General features: G+C 50.7%; 1 protein-coding gene across 2 annotated transcripts in view; it reads left to right on the plus strand.

Annotated features, from left to right (window-relative positions):
• Positions 1-16,187, plus strand: part of LOC115558949 (thyroid hormone receptor alpha) — a 52,382-nt gene that overhangs the window by 19,648 nt on the left and 16,547 nt on the right. The window contains exons 2-4 of one of the 2 annotated variants that reach the window (XM_030377502.1): positions 6,452-6,685; positions 14,133-14,194; positions 16,003-16,124. In XM_030377502.1, the coding sequence (XP_030233362.1) occupies positions 6,630-6,685; positions 14,133-14,194; positions 16,003-16,124 (240 nt within the window). In that variant the 5' untranslated portion in view covers positions 6,452-6,629. Of the gene's footprint in view, positions 1-6,451; positions 6,686-12,405; positions 12,995-14,132; positions 14,195-16,002; positions 16,125-16,187 lie in introns of those variants that run through there. The other variant, XM_030377510.1, reaches the window with a different exon arrangement.

Here is a 16,187-nt window from a genome sequence, read left to right on the forward strand (position 1 = left end):
GGTTATAATTAAGTGTTTTCACAGTCAAAAGAAGTCAAAGACATATACGATTATGTTGATAGATCAATTGCTATTAATCACAGTGGCTAAAACTTAGGGGATGCCAAAAAGTCCTGTATAGCAGGAACGTGGGCTAGCAGGGAGCAGCATGCAGTCTGCTAGTCGCAGGCTATCGGCATTCAGTCTGCTAGTCACAGGCTAGCAGTATTGAGTCTGATAGTCACGGCTAGCCACCTGCAGTCTGCTAGTCACAGGCTAGCAGCATTCAGTCTTCTAGTCACAGGCTAGCAGTTTTCAGTCTGCTAGTCACAGCAGGCTAGCAGCATTCAGTCTGCTAGTCACAGGCTAGCAGCATTCAGTCTGCTAGTCACAGGCTAGCAGCATTCAGTCTGCTATTTACTGGCTATGACATCTCTATAAACAGGCTAGGCTGATTCTAATGACAGAAGAATAGATACTCAGAGATAGCCAAAGAGTCCACAACCATAGATAAAACATGGACATTAATATTCTCATTGATTAACTAACTAATATTCAAACCTTAATAGTTAATAAATGAAATATAAGATCGATCCATGGTCCCGGTTTATACATCAACCAAGACTTCGAACTAGCCACTGAGATCCTAACACAATCAAGGAAACGATTATTGTCTTAAAAGAATGAAGTCACATGTCTTCCCATTGATTGGATACTGGTCTGTCTGCTTTCATAATACTGCCAACCGTCTTATGTTCAAGGTTCATGAAACAATATCCCAGCCGCCACTCTCTCACTCCCTCTGCTGGTGAACCTTTATAACTACAGCTTATCAGATGCTATATTCTACACGTTTTTAATTTGCTTGTTTTTTTCCACCTAATTCATAACACTGGCATTTGGTATCTTTCTAAAGATAGTTCTGGTTTGTTATGCTTATTTTGAAGTGATGCACTTGAAATACCAACATTATTTCCCTTTATCGCTGAAGGATTCGAGGGCTATACGCTCTCAGGGTCAAGTAATAGCACCAGTCCAGTACAGTCACGGAGTACAGGACTACATTATAATCACATAAGACACTTTAGACACTTGTATCATACCGTATAGACAATCATAAAGATGTTTGAATTTGATGTCTATAATGTGTACATTTCCTTTTTACATTGTACTACCAGATATTAAGTATAAAGATCAATTTTATTTAGTGCATTCAACACATTCAGTAAGTGTAAGCTATATCAGTCCTATACTTTCTGCTGTGAACCTCATTACCCATCTTGGATGAATGAGGCAAAATTAAATATATTTTGAAGATACATGATCGATTGAGGACTAGCTAACTCTTCGTCAAGCTCTCTATATATATTCTATAGATATATTACACAACGATACCTTGGTCTGGAGTAATGTCACATCTAGCAATCTAACCATATGAAATAATCCAACATGCTTTAAATATGGATAAGATATACTTCATTATACAAAGTATGCTAAACCTATACAATGAGCTTATTTCGGAAATAACCCAGGAGTCATGGTCAAAGTCTTCCAGGTGTAACCATGGATTAGCGAGGCCAGCTCATGTCAGCTCACGTCAACTCTGGGTTCACGGCTGTTTTGGGGAGCTTAGCGCCCTCCTGTGGCGGGGTCGTGTGCTCACAGGCACCGGCACTAAGACTGTACACTACAACTCCCACAGGTCACTGCATCTAGCAGCCAAGCATCATTTGCTCCAGAATAGGCCCCCTTCAGGGAGGTGTTGCCGTAGTTACAACACAGGTTTTGCTCATGACACTGAATAGGGGTATGCTGGTTTTATGAACCAGGGGATGTGTCTAGGGATGTCCGATATTGGCTTTTTTGCCGATATCCGATATGCGATATTGTCCAACTCTAAATTTTCGATTCCGATATCAGCCGATACCGATGTCGATATTTGGGTTATTTATTTTTCCTCAAACCTAATTTAGGTAACATTACATATCTCCTGTTGTGGAATTAACACAACATGCTTAATGTTATTGTGATGCCCCACTGGATGCATTCTTGAATGCAACAAGGCTTTCCAAATGTTAACATTGCAAAATAAGAAAAATACTTCAACTTAATTTAAGGGAAAAGTGCCATGTTTATTTTTATTTTTTTAATGGTCTCAGACAACAGTTTGGATTACACTCTCCCTGAGGTAATCTTGACAATGCCCACAACAAATAGGGCAAACTTGACTTCACAAATGATAAAACATTGTACCTGAACAACTATGTACAACATAGCAGTATGTTTCTTTAACTAAAACTCAATAACCTTAATTGAATAAATGCACAAATATGAGTCAATTACAATGTGCACTGTACTGCACAATTTTGAAAACATTTATTTGAGCTATTTAAAAAAAAAAAAAAAAAAAAAAATCGGTTTTAAGGCAAAAAAAATCCGATACCGATATTGACCGATATTACATTTTTATGCTAATATCGGGCCGATAATATCGGTGGGCCGATAATATCGGTGGGCCGATAATATCGGTGGGCCGATAATATCGGACATCTCTAGATGTGTCCCATGCTGTATGTGTGCTATCTTCACTAGTTTACTATTAACCTACCAGCCCGGCCCCTGTGACATAAAAGGAGCAGACCAACTAAAATAAGAGGAGATTTTTTTTGATTTGTGTGGTTTACAAATCAAAAAAAGTGTACTTAGCTATATCTGACGTGTCCAAAGTAAGTAAGGAAGAAGTTACAATGTGTCCGGACGAAGTATATAAGTCGTTATTTAAAGCGCGTGTATATAAATGAAATCAGTGTTGGGGAAGGGAGGTAGTGTGACGGTGGCCCCCAGGGACCAGGCCTCGGCTGGGGGCCTCTGGCCTCAGCCAGGGGCCTCTGGCCTCAGCCGGGGGTCTCAGGCGCTGTTGTGCGGCACGGTGACTGTATGCAAAACGAAAGGCCTGCAAAGCGCCCTCTCTGATAAGCCCTGCACCTTGGGGGGATAATAATCGACGGGACTGAAATAGCCCTTTTATAGTCTCCCAGACCCTTTACAGGTGGGGGGGGGGCGGCGGCGGTGAAACAGACAACGGGCAGACGGACCGAACACAGAGGTGGACGGGGGGGGGCTGAGACAAGGCAGTAGAGAAAAGATGGGTTTTGAGGCTGGGTTTGAAACCCTGGAGGGACGCTGAGTCGCTGATGTCTTGGGGGGGGGGGGGGCTTTGTAAGGGAGGTCTTTTGAAGTGGATTCGGCGGGGGACAGGCAGCCAGTGGAGGTTCTTGAGGAGAGGGATGAGGTGGTGCCAGGACTCTGTGTGTGTCAGTCGGATGCCTTCCCGGACCCATTGGGGTTTATTATCGATGCAACCAGCGCAGATGCCTTAGAGGAGTGTGCTGCAATAGTCAAGATCGCGAGGAAATTAAGGCTTGGGTCATCGTCTCAGCTGCACGTGAAGGGGAGGGCCTGTTCTTTGCAATAATGCAAAAGGTGGTAGAAAGAGGCTTTGACAGCTTGGCGGGTACGAGGGTTCGAGGGAGAGGGCGGGATCCCGGATCAGGCTGTATGGGATCACCCGCAACGGGTCGCTGGGTCCGTCTGACGCTGACGACGTCAGGCAACGGCCCTGAGCTGCTGATGACTGTACCGTGTGTGTGGATGGGATCTTAACGTTATGAGGGCGTTCAAAAACCAGTGAACACGTTTTTGTCGGAGCAAGGGAGAACCGCTCCCCCAGATTCGTGAATTGCGCCGGCGGGATTCCTCTGGAGGTGAATAGCGCTGGTCCCTGCCAGGTTTGCAGGATGTTGACGAACCTTATTGGTGCTCATGCTATGGAGGCAGCAGTGGCGTAACAAGGCAACGACGGGCCCGTATATGCAGGATGTTCAAGGCGGGCCCCCCCCCGTTACGATTGTTGCCGGGGGGGGGGGGGGGGGGGGTGCGTACGGGCCCGGTGATTGGCCCCGGGCCCGTACGCACCCGCATACCCTGCTTACCGATAGTTACGCCACTGGGAGGCAGGCTGTCTGTCCTATTTTTATAAGGCTACATCGAGGCTCTGCTGCAACCGATTTGGACCCGGAGGAATGTTGCATGTGGTTTTCTTTACGAGGTCCGCGCTGTTTGTCCACTCCAGTTGGAGTTCTGAAATTCGCTTTATAGGAAAAGGCAACGAGTATGCGTTTCCATAGCTGTGTAGATAACAAACAAGCCAGATACACACTGTCCAAGCACTACTCCCCTCTCTCCCCCACCCCCCTTTGCTTTTGATTGTGAGAGCAGTGTGTGGACTGTGGACACAGTATTACTGACCCGTAATTATACCCGTCTTTGCCCATGCTAATACAACTCTCTTATTAAAGCCTATTAACAAACTCCTGTTGCGTTTCGTATATTTAATTCAAATGAACCATTTACATTAAACAATCCTCATAAATATGTGAATAACAGAGTAGCCTCAAACGCTAGACAAACATGTATGTTTATGCAAATATAACGATTTTGGCAACTGCCTAAAATCAGTTCCTAATTCAACCACTGGGGCTGGTAGTGGCTCACGATTAGGGAAGTTTATATCAGATGAGCAATTGTGGGGATAAAAAAATAGATAAATGAGATGAGACCGAGTCAGATGCAGTGGCGCCTGGAGCTTCTGCTCCTACAGTTCAACCGAGGCCCACATAATCACACAGAGTTCTGCCAAGAGGTTCAACCTAAGTGCACACGTCTATTTACGTCCAGGTCTGTGATGTGGCTGTCTGCAGGCTCGCATCCATTCTTCATTAGACACGGGCCCGTACACTGCTGTGCGGTGGGGGGTGTTGTAGCTGCCTCACCGATGGGCACTGCTCTGTTTGAGTGGTCCGTGCGCGTGAACCGTACTCAGGCGCCGCCGATGCTAATGAAGACGCTTCAATGCCTGTAATGAATCACTGTGGGGACAACCCTTTCAGAGATTGTCCCGGTCCCTTCATCCAACACTGTGGATGGACGTTTTAGTCAAATCTGAATCTCTTCTATCTTATTTCTTTCAATTATTTCAAGTTGTTTCATTTCCTTTGGTTAAAAGGAAATTAAATGGACTCCGTTTATAGAGCGCTTGTGTATCCGGTGACCGCTCAAGGCACTTTCATAACCACACACCCCGCCCCCTCACTGTTCTTGCGGCGCTGTGACATGTCAGACACGCGTGGCATTCGTCCAATGACCTTCTGACCCCTGGACGAGGGCATTGATTACATCATCTCTGGTTAACACTAGGTCACATCGGCTGGCTTGGGCGTTCCATGCACAGCGGCTCAATAAGAGTTTGGCACTGTTGTCGGCACTCGGGTAGGGCAGCCTATATTTACTGTCGTTGTGTGCAACACATTACCGATAGTTTGTTTTTCCTGTGCTTTACTTCAGTGGAATTGAGCTTTTCCCCCTCGCTACAATACATTTAATTCTCTCTCCCGTCCCACCTCAAAGTGCCCCCCCCCCCCCAAACCCCTGCATTTCCAAAGGGATGCGTCTGTCTGCGTGTAGCCCATCTTGGGACACACTGGTTTAATTCATTAAATGTTTGGCTGTGGTAATCATAAAAAGGGCAATAACAGCACACATGACTTCTGAGAAGCTCTAAGGAGGCATTGAGGATTTAAGTTAAGACGGTTCCCCTTTGTTGATTGTAAAATCTGTTGCCCCCTTGAAACAGAGTAAGGAATGAGTGAAGGTTTTGTTTCCTTAATATAAGTCCTATTTGGGAAAAATGCATTGATATCAATCAGCGATCTTATAGTGTGAAATAAAGTCCATTGTCCATTCCTTACACCAAGGCTAATCTGAACCAAATCTTTAACATGTGATTTTGTTTTGCAAGAGGATACCGTCAGACTGACATCATCGCTGTTCTATTAAACCTTCATCACCCTTCTTAATAAGGCGTATTTAGTTATAGGAATGAACGAATAATAAAGAATCAAGCTGTTGGGGACTCCAGCAGCCATACTCTTCATCCAGGGGGATCCATCTCACACACGAGACCATACAGTTTATTATACTTTTATCGGTCTATGCCCCCACACTCTGAGACACAGCTACTGCTGACGTCAGCGCAGGGCTCTCTGAGGCGGGGCGGGGTCATTCTGGCCCGACCTCGGAGCTGGTCCATCTCGGGTGCGGTACGGTACGGTACGGTACGGTACGGTACGGCACGGCACGGTACGGCCTAGACTGGTCGTGAAAACGCAAACTAACGCGCCGCGGTTCGGTACAGCAAAAAGGACCAATGGCAAAGCTCTGTATTTTCCTGTCCTTTGTGGGGGCAGGAAGAGAACGGCTGGATGATAATAAGAATAGTGGCTTTGATTTTCTTCTGGCACGTCACCCTAACATATGTGTCAGTGTTCATCATAACATGGAAAAGTGCACTATCGATCAACACGATTTCTGACCTGTCTCTCCCTGTCTCTCTCTCTCTCTCTCTCTCTCTCAGCCAATCATCCGGTCGCTGCGTATGCCTGAGCCCGCCGCGTTACTGCCGGCCAATCACTGCCTGACGCCATGGAGATGGCCATCGACTGACGCGGCCGCCTGCGAATGCTAGGCCGGCAGGCGAGGTTGTGGCCCGCCTCGGTATCCTGTGATTGGCCGCTGAATGGGACTGACGCCGAATGGAGCCAATGTCCAATGAGCAGGACACCAACTCATCAGAGGGAGATGAGAAACGGTGAGAGAGAGAGAGAGAGAGAGAGAGAGATAGAGAGAGAGCGAATCGAGAGAGAAAGGTGTTATGAAACGTGTGTGGGTACCTGTGAGTGTGTAGATGCATGCATTTGTGTGTGTGTGTGTGTGTGCGTGAGAGAATTTGACTGTGTGCCAGAGTGTGCGCGTGCGTCTACAAGTGTCCATGTTTGATCTAGACATTAAAGGGGGCAGCCGGGACGTAATGGTGTACTCAGCCGATATCGACAGCTGCAGTCTGCAGGCGAAGGATGGCGGGCATGAGCAGATGGAAAAATAAAAATTAGATGAGGAGCTCACGAAAGGCTGAGGAGCGCATGAATGGATGAGTGTGGGGGAGGGGGGGGGGGGGGGGGGGGGGGGGGGGAGGAGTTGAGCTGCGATGGAGGACGGCCTCACAGGGTATTTAACGGGCCGAGGTCGCCATCTAAGCAGACGAGTTTTCCGGCGGCTACGACGGGGAGACGAGCAGGCTCTCTTATGCCAGGCGGAGGGGGGGTGTCGTTCCACCGTTAGGGAGCCAGGAACCCCTCAATAGGGGGGGGCCTCCTCCTAGTGAGGGGGTAAGGGCCCGCTTGTCAGTCCAGGGGTGTAGCGTGCGGGCCGGGGAGAGCGGTCGAACCGCGTCCTGGAAGCAGGAAAACCTGGGATGTTCGCTGCACTTGAGACGAGGAGCAGGGACTTAATCGGGATTGGAGTAGCCATCGGTAGTCATGAGAGAGAGGGGGGGGGTGGGGCAGGGGGAGAGGGGGAGGGGGAGGGGGAGGGAGAGGGAGAGGGAGATTAGGCAGATGGGGGGGGGTCACAGAGAGCAGAGGCACAGCTCAGGACGATTCGATATATGTGACGCAAACTGTGGATTGTGTGTGGTCATGTTACTGAGCAGCGAGCGAGCACGTGTCCCGCCGAACGGCGCCCAATGCCTTCAGCCCCGCCTCCCACCGCCCTCCCTCCCTCCCTCCCTCCCTCCCTCCCTCCCTCCCTCCCTCTCGCGGATTTCCGAATCACAGAGTGCTTGTTGTGGTGGATGTTATAACGTAACGTAATAAGGGCTCTGCGCCTCTGTGTAAAAAATACTTAAATGAAAGACATGTCATTTCTGAAACGGTCCCATTGGTTAAAAACAATCCCAATAACATAGCTTAGTGGAGAAAGGAATCAAAGGCCAAACTGTAATATCCTGCAAGTGCAGTGTGCCGGAATTCAGTGGCTCAGTTTGTACCCACTCTCGGCCCGAGTGACTGGGTTACAGCAGAGCCCCGATGTAAAGCGGGTCACCAGACGAGCCGAGGAGCGTCGCATCTGGCAGCGGCGTGGAGGGCTTGTTCTGTGTTTGATTTAATGAGGGGTAAGGATGGAGCCGGGATGCGCACCAAGAGTTTGAGCAGCGCTGGAAGCTAAAGTGCAGCCAGTGCGAGAGCTCTCGTTGGAAAACGAGACCCACTTATGAGCCAATGAGGACAAACTGCACTGTGAGGTGGTACTTCAAATGACCGTAAAACTTAAAAGGGGGTTTGTACGTTGTGCAAAGTTTCATTTAAATTGCAACGCAGCACTAGCGCTATTCAAGGGCATTCGAAGAAAGAGATGGATAGATTTGCAGTATATTACCTAATTAGCAGCCTGTTCTAATTAGCAGGTAGAGATATTTGATATGGGAGTTGGAGAGCCAAGAGTTGGTTCGTTAGGACAGAGATGTGAAGGCAAAGGATGGGGAGGAGAGGACAAACTATGCAATATATTTGTTTAAAGTTCATATACAGTGAGTGATTCTTTAAAAGGATTGTACACAGACGGATGTTCATTTACAAAGAACATGCAAATTCATGTGACAAAGCGTTGAAAAAAAGGATGCGACCAAACGTGTGCGGTTGCTACCGAATGAAAGAGTTAGTGTCACCAGTAGAGCATGTTTGTCTTCAGCCCTGCCCAATGTTGGGGTAGTTACTCAAAAAAAGTAATTAGTTACTTATTACTAGTTACTTCTGTAAACTGAAATGAGCATTTGAAAAGTAACTTCACTACTTATTACTTTACTTTCCCGTTTCTTAATTTAGTGTAGACACATGGACAAACATCATAACCCTATCATCACTTAGTGTTTATTGTATACATCTATACAGAATAGCATATAAAACCATATGAAAGAACAATATCCCTGTCTGCACAAAGAAATGCATCACTGTAAAATCCACAAACCTGATCTATTTCGCAAGCTAGGACATCGTAAATGTGTCTTCCTCTCACCCTATTGCAGGCAAGTTTTAAAGTAATGCTGTCTATCCAGTGCACCGTCATTCCTTATGAGGCACCGAAATTTGCGTTCTTATTCGATCTTGTTAGAAACCGTTTACGTCGGAACCGGTTCCCCTATTGAAACCGAGTTTCGGTGCTCAACCCTATTCCGAAGTAACTTTTGTTGTTGGTGGACCAAATGTCCGCGGTGGTGGACACATGATCCAGGAAGGACTCAAAAATAATTTTGAGCTTCGATTCCAGGTCAGTAGGCTAATGGGATAATGTTTTCCCATTAGGTCAGATGTAGGCTTGCGAGTCCGGGTATTTTATCTAGTATTTTTCTAAATCTGGGCGATTCAATAGTCGACAGGGGAAGCATGTCTTCTACAATGAACCCTGCAACCAGCCGGTCTTTCCGTGTCACCTGCTTCTGCACTCCAACCCTTGAACACGCCTTCGCACAAGCAGCTACGTCACTCAAATCGACCGCTATGGCAACGTGCCGAGGCAAGCAGGAGCTGCAGACACAGAGACAGCACGCACGCTCGCACCACAACAGAACAGAACTTTACACACAGGCAAACACGACTTGGGTAACGCAGGAAAGCGCGTTACAATAGTTAATGAAATGCGTTACTTCACTTCGTTACCCAAAAAAGTAATATCGTTACTGTAACGCGTTACCCCCAACACTGGCCCTGCCAAGAAAACAAGGACCCCTAATCCGACTGAGAAGTCTCACTGGGTACCGTGTTTACGGCGCAAAACTTTGTTCCCAGCGATAACTTTATCTGAAGGATTTTAAAATCGAGCCATCCCTAAAGCCATGGAAAAGAAAGAAACATTGAGCCACGGTTTAGCTGAACTCGTAACGACACCAACGCAACAACAAAGATGTAGCTTTGACAGCCGCGACGCCAACGGCGGCAGAAGGCCCCCGGAGCGGCAGTCATATGGTCTTTGCCCCGTCAGCTTACCGATTAAAGACGGCTTTGAAAAACCCAAAAGTATGGATGGGTTTGTTTTCTCCAGATGGCTTCACAATTTGAGGTCCTAAACTTTCGCCCAGCACAATGATACCTATTAGGATTATAAAGCCATCCCTTGGGCTATCTACCTCACTCTGAAGGGTTATTTTGGAGCTAGGCCGGTCTGCTCCGTCTTTGGATGCGTGACCAGGTGGTGCTTGTAGAGGTGTTGGGGGGGCCAGTAGGCTCCCCCCCTCTCTTTTTGGGTGTTCCTCAATGCCCCGGGACAGCAGGGACTCTCAGGTCCCTGTCGAAATGGCGCCTGCGTAACGCAGGTTTACTCGAGTTTCTCACAGAAGCTCGTCCGGGGAGGAATGGCCTGTGTCAAACAAGACGCCTCCCATGAGGTGTCTACTACATCTGCCATCGCCTCCCACCATCTGATCAAAGCGCTGAACCAAACACAAACACACACACACACACACACCCCAACGCACGCACGCTTCCTAGGAAGTGGTGGAACGGGGTTGACGGGGGTTGAGCGGTACGTGACAGGAGGGGCGTGGCCGGTTGGGCGCCGTGGCGTGACTGGTGCGCTGCTGCTGTGAGTGAAGCTCACGTGTCACGAGCCGGGCGGCAGGCGCTCAGGAGGTAGAGCGGGTCGGCTGGTCACCGTCGAGGTTGCTAGTTGGATCCCCGGCTCCTCCTCCTAGCTGAGTGTCGAGGAGTCTCTGAGCGAGGCGTCTCCCCCCTGACTGCCTCCGGCGAGCTTTTGCGTCGCCGTCGGTCTGTTTAAGTGTGCATGAACGGGTTAACGTCGGGCAATATTGTAAAGCACTTTGGGTGGCCACTGGTTACAATAATGAGCTGTATAAAAGCAGTCCATTTTCCAATTAACAGCCCCCATCCACCCTCTTCAGAGACCCCCCCCCCCCCCCCCCTCATTCAAGACCCCCTTCGTCCCACCGCACTCACTGCGAGCGCCGGCTCTCAGGAGACGGGAGGGATGGGGTTGATTAGAGAGGGGTCTGGCTGCTTCCAGTCGGCGTGTCCTCAGAAGACCCGCGTGTACAGTCACGCCCGTGCCGACCGCCCCGCTGCATGCTGGGGGAGGGGCCGCGCAGACCGGCCGCGTTACGTAACGGCGTTAGAGGGGGCTGAGACGAAGAGGAGGAGGAGGAGGGGCGCAGCCCGGCTGCATTATCCTCCCCTCCGCTCCCTCCCTCCTCTCCCCCTCTCCCCCTCCCTCCCTCTCTCCCTCTCCCCCTCACCTCCCTCTCTCCCCCTCCCCCTCCCTCCCCCTCCCCCTCCCTCCCCCCCCTCCCCCTCCCTCCCTCTCTCCCTCCCTCTCTCCCTCTCCCCCTCCCTCTCCCTCTCCCCCTCCCTCTCCCCCTCCCTCTCCCTCTCCCCCTCCCTCTCCCTCCCTCCCCCTCCCTCTCCCTCCCCCTCCCTCTCCCTCTCCCCCTCCCTCTCTCTCCCTCCCTCTCCCCCTCCCTCTCCCTCTCCCTCCCCCTCCCTCTCCCTCTCCCTCTCCCTCTCCCACTCCCTCTCCCTCTCCCCCTCCCTCTCCCCCTCCCTCTCTCTCCCCCTCCCCCTCCCTCTACCCATCCCCCTCCCTCCCTCTCCCCCTCCCTCTCTCTCCCCCTCTCCCTCCCTCTCTCTCCACCTCCCTCTCCCCCTCTCCCTCTCCCACTCCCTCCCTCTCCCTCCCAACCCCCCCCCCCTCTCCCTCTCCCCCTCCCCCTCCCTCTCCCCCTCCCTCTCTCTCCCCCTCCCTCTCTCTCCCCCTCCCTCTCTCCACCTCCCCGCTCTCTTGGGTGCTTGATCTGATGAGGGAAAGACGAGGAAAAAAAGCAAAGTGTGGACTCAGTGCGTGGGTGTTTGTGTTGTCGGGGGGGAATGAGAGGACATAAGGAAGCGGAGCACTCGAATAATTGACTGGAGCGTTCGACGACTCGGCTTGCAAAGTGACACCACTTTCAGCAATTTGGTGAATGAAGATCAAACTGGGTCTTATGGAGCCTCAGTGTAGCGTGTTATGATAGATTGCTGTGGATTTGGAATATCCTGGCGTGCTACACGCACACATACACAAAGACATACACACACACACACACACACACACACACACACACACACACACACACACACACACACACGTGTCTCTGGAGAGGATGAGTCATAATTTTGGATTTGCTTCGTTGTTTTCTCAGAAAGGTCATCCTTATGTCTATAATCGAGTCTTGAGGCAAGTGTACTTGATACTTTGCCGGCACTCACCTTAAATGACTTATTATGAGAGGAGAGAGAGAGAGAGAGAGAGAGAGAGAGAGAGAGAGAGAGAGAGAGAGAGAGAGAGAGAGAGAGAGAGAGAGAGAGAGAGAGAGAGAGAGAGAGAGAGAGAGAGAGAGAGAGAGAGAGAACTGAGTAAAAAACAGAGAGAGTGAAACAGAGCGAGAGACAGAGACAGAAACAGAGAGAGAGGCAGAAACAGAGAGGGGGGGGAGAGAAACGGAGAGAGAGCAAACCAAGAGACAGAGCGAAACGTAGAGGGAGAGAAACAGAGAGGGAGAGAGAGGTGCAGGAGCCGGAGAGAGGGGGCGAGGGGGAGGGAATAAAACAGTGCTCAGAGAGATCGCGTCAGAGCGCAGCCCGCCAGCTCAACTCTCTCGCTGTCACAACAACGTCTCTCTCCCGCACGCGACTCCCTGCGCGGACACAGCCCGAAGCGTTCTCCGCCGGCCCGCACGGTGGGCATCTCAGGGCTGGCACCCTTCGCTCCCGGGCACTTCTTCACGCTCCGGCAGAGTGGGTGACCCCGGGGCTGTGGGCCGGGGGTCGAGACTGAGGCTGTGTCTTACCACCACCTTGATCCCTCCGCGACTGAGAATAGTTTTTTTGCACGGAGCCGCTCGAGGGTAGGAAGCTAGACTCGGAGGCCGACCGTCGCTGCCGCTGCCGCTGCCGCTGCTGCTGCTGGGGCGGGAGGAGGGAAGCACACAGGCTCTCGGAGAGCCTCTTTGATACCTGTTTGAACGGCTGCAGACGACCGCAGTCATGCATATCCTACAGCCCTACTGCATCAACAGGTTGGTGTGTGTCTGTGTGTGTGTGTGTGACTGTGTGTGCGCACGTGTGCGTGTGTGTGAGCATGTGTGTGTTTTTTCCGGCACTTGGATCCATGTGAAACTATTCTGAACCTTTTTGGGTTTGTTTGTGTGTGTGTGTGTTTGGCTGTGTGTACATTGTAGGAGTGTGTGTGTGTGTGTGTGTGTGTGTCTGTGTGTGTGTGTGTGTGTGTGTGTGTGTGTGTGTGTGTGTGTGTGTGTGTGTGTGTGTGTGTGTGTGTGTGTGTGTGTGTGTGTGTGTGTGTGTGTGTCTACCAGGGGCATGAAAGATGAAATGAATGCTGAAATATGAATCATGTCTGTGAGTTCAAATATATATATATTTATATATATGATGTAAATCCCCATTATTTCTAGAACTACTGCTGCCTAAATAAACATGCACACACACACACATAGTTCTTTAAAGGGGCTCTGAAGTGTGTGTGTGTGTGTGTGTGTGTGTGTGTGTGTGTGTGTGTGTGTGTGTGTGTGTGTGTGTGTGTGTGTGTGTGTGTGTGTGTGTGTGTGTGTGTGTGTGTGTTCGGGACTCCCATACGATCTGAACTGTGGCTTGGTCGGCTCCGTTCCTCTGGGCTTGCCTCGGTCGTGTTGCCGGGGTCTCTGCTCTGAGAACAGATGGTTTGATTTCCCCCGGTGGTGGCAGAGAGCGAGGCGAGGGATGGAGAGACTGAGAAAGAGAGAGAGAGAGAGAGAGAGAGAGAGAGAGAGAGAGAGAGAGAGAGAGAGAGAGAGAGAGAGAGAGAGAGAGAGAGAGAGAGAGAGGGAGAAAGCACTGTCATGCGAGTCTTGTTAGGATCTACACACTTTTACCCTAAATGCCCCCCCCTTGGATAGATGATGGATGTCTAAACAAGTGTGTCTAAACAAGTGTGATTTACAAGATATAGGACGAGTTAGCATTTTGTTGTTGTCTCTCTCTGTTAACCAACCTCCCTCCCTTTCCCTCCTCTCTCGCTCTCTCTCTCTCCCCCTCTCTCTCTCACCTCCTCTCCCTCTCCCCCTCTCTCTCTCTCACCTCCTCTCCCTCTCCCCCTTTCTCTCTCTCACCTCCTCTCCCTCTCCCCCACTCTCTCACCGCCTCTCGCCCGCCCTGCAGGTGGCCAGATGGACCGAAGAGAAAGAGGAAGAACAGCCAGTGTTCGGTGAAGAGTATGTCAGGTAGGCTCGGAGCTCTCCCGACCCCAGCGGGGGACAGAACAATCGGTCCGAGCTCCCCCCCTCTGTCCCATTCTGCCCTGTCCCAGGTTTCTCTGAAGAACGTTGTCCGTGCCGTAATCCCTTTGGTTCTGCTGTGAACCTCAGGTTTACACCAAAATAAAATCGTTTTACGTGTTTTTCTCGAACTTCGCGGCACAACAAGTCGACTCTTTTGGACACGAACGCGGCGGTCGTCTCGTGTTTGGGGCCGATTGTGTTCGAGGGGTCTATCCAACTCTCCCCGGACGCCGTAGCAACATGTGTCTCTGATTAAGAGACTTTTAGGAGGAGCGGGAGGGAAGCTCGGCCTAAATGAACAGCAGGCCTTGATAACTTAAGCAAGATCTGACTTTTTGGCGTTATAGGAAAGTTGATTGATACCGGAGGGTTGATGTTTTATTGATTCGGAGGGTAGGGGGGGGGGGGAGTGTACACACATTTTATTTATATTTTTTACATTTATGATTTGTGTTCATAAAATCACTTTCACGGCCGTGGAACAAATTGCTAATGGGGTGCGGTCGAGTGGATGGATGATCGTTATGAATGCAATTATTAAATCACAAGATATCACTTGTCGTCACCTGTAGTCAGGTCCTCCCTGACCCATCAGAAGGTTCCCCGACCTCATCCCTCCCTCTGTCCACTCCGTACGTTAATCCTCCGTGTTCTTACCCCCTGGTAGTCCGGCCTGCTCATCCCGGTTTGGCGACTACAGGTTGTGTGCGCTTGGATTCGCTTCACGATGACAATTATGTGTGTTGCCGCGGCCTCGTTCGCCTCGGGAACGGCTCACGCACAAAAGAGTGTAGCATTAAGAGCGTTTGTGCGTCGGCCCGCACAAAGGGGTCTTTGTGCGGGCGCGGGGTCCTTGTGACAACACTCCGCCTTCCTCCTTACTTTGCTTCTTCGGTTCCTGTTCCCTATTTCCTTGTCTCAGCCCTTCTCTCTCTCTCTCTCTCTCTCTCTCTCTCTCTCTCTCTCTCTCTCTCTCTCTCTCTCTCCCTCTCCCTCTCTCTCTCTCTCTCTCTCTCTCTCTCTCTCTCTCTCTCTCTCTCTCTCTCTCTCTCTCTCTCTCTCTCTCTCTCCCTCTCTCTCTCTCTCTCTCTCTCTCCCTCCCTCTCTCTCTCTCTCTCTCTCTCTCTCTCTCTCTCTCTCTCTCTCTCCCTCTATCTCTCTCTCTCTCTCCCCCTCCCTCTCTCTCTCTCCCTCCCCCCTGCTGAGGCATTCTCCCTTTCTCTCGGCTGGCTGTCTCCGACTCTTCTTCTTCTTTGTCGCTGTAATCGTCCTTATCCGTCTCCCTCCCTTGAGCCCTTTCTGCCCCCGCACGCACACACACACACACACGCACACGCGCACGCACGCACACACACACACACACACACACACACACACACACACACACACGCACGCGCACGCGCACGCGCACACACACACACACACACACACACATTGTTGTTTTTCCTCATCCTCTTCCTCCCCTTCTGGTCTTACTCTTTCCATCACCCTCCCCACACTTCTGATCCCCCTCCCTCCCTCCCATCTCCTAATGGCTTCCTCCCTCCCTTTCATAATGTCTTGTTCTTCTCCCCCTCCTTCTGATGTCCCTCCCTCCCATCTCCTTCTTCTCCCTCCCTTCTGATCTCCCTCCCTCCCTCCCTTCCTCCCCTAATGCCTCCGTCCCTCTCTCCCATCTCCGAATGCCTTGTTCTTCTCCCTCCCTCCCTCTCTCCCGTCTCCTAATGCTGTTCTCCTCTCCCGCCCCCCAGCCCTGAGCGCCTCGGTCCCAGGGTACATCCCCAGCTACCTGGAGAAGGACGAGCCCTGCGTGGTGTGCGGGGACAAGGCCACAGGCTACCACTACCGCTGCATCACCTGCGAGGGATGCAAGGTAAGCCCCGCCCCCTTGGGGGCGGGTACTACCGGGAGGGTACAACGGACGGGGAACGTGTCG

Source organism: Gadus morhua, chromosome 2, assembly GCF_902167405.1.
Source record: "Gadus morhua chromosome 2, gadMor3.0, whole genome shotgun sequence".
NCBI lineage: Eukaryota > Metazoa > Chordata > Actinopteri > Gadiformes > Gadidae > Gadus > Gadus morhua.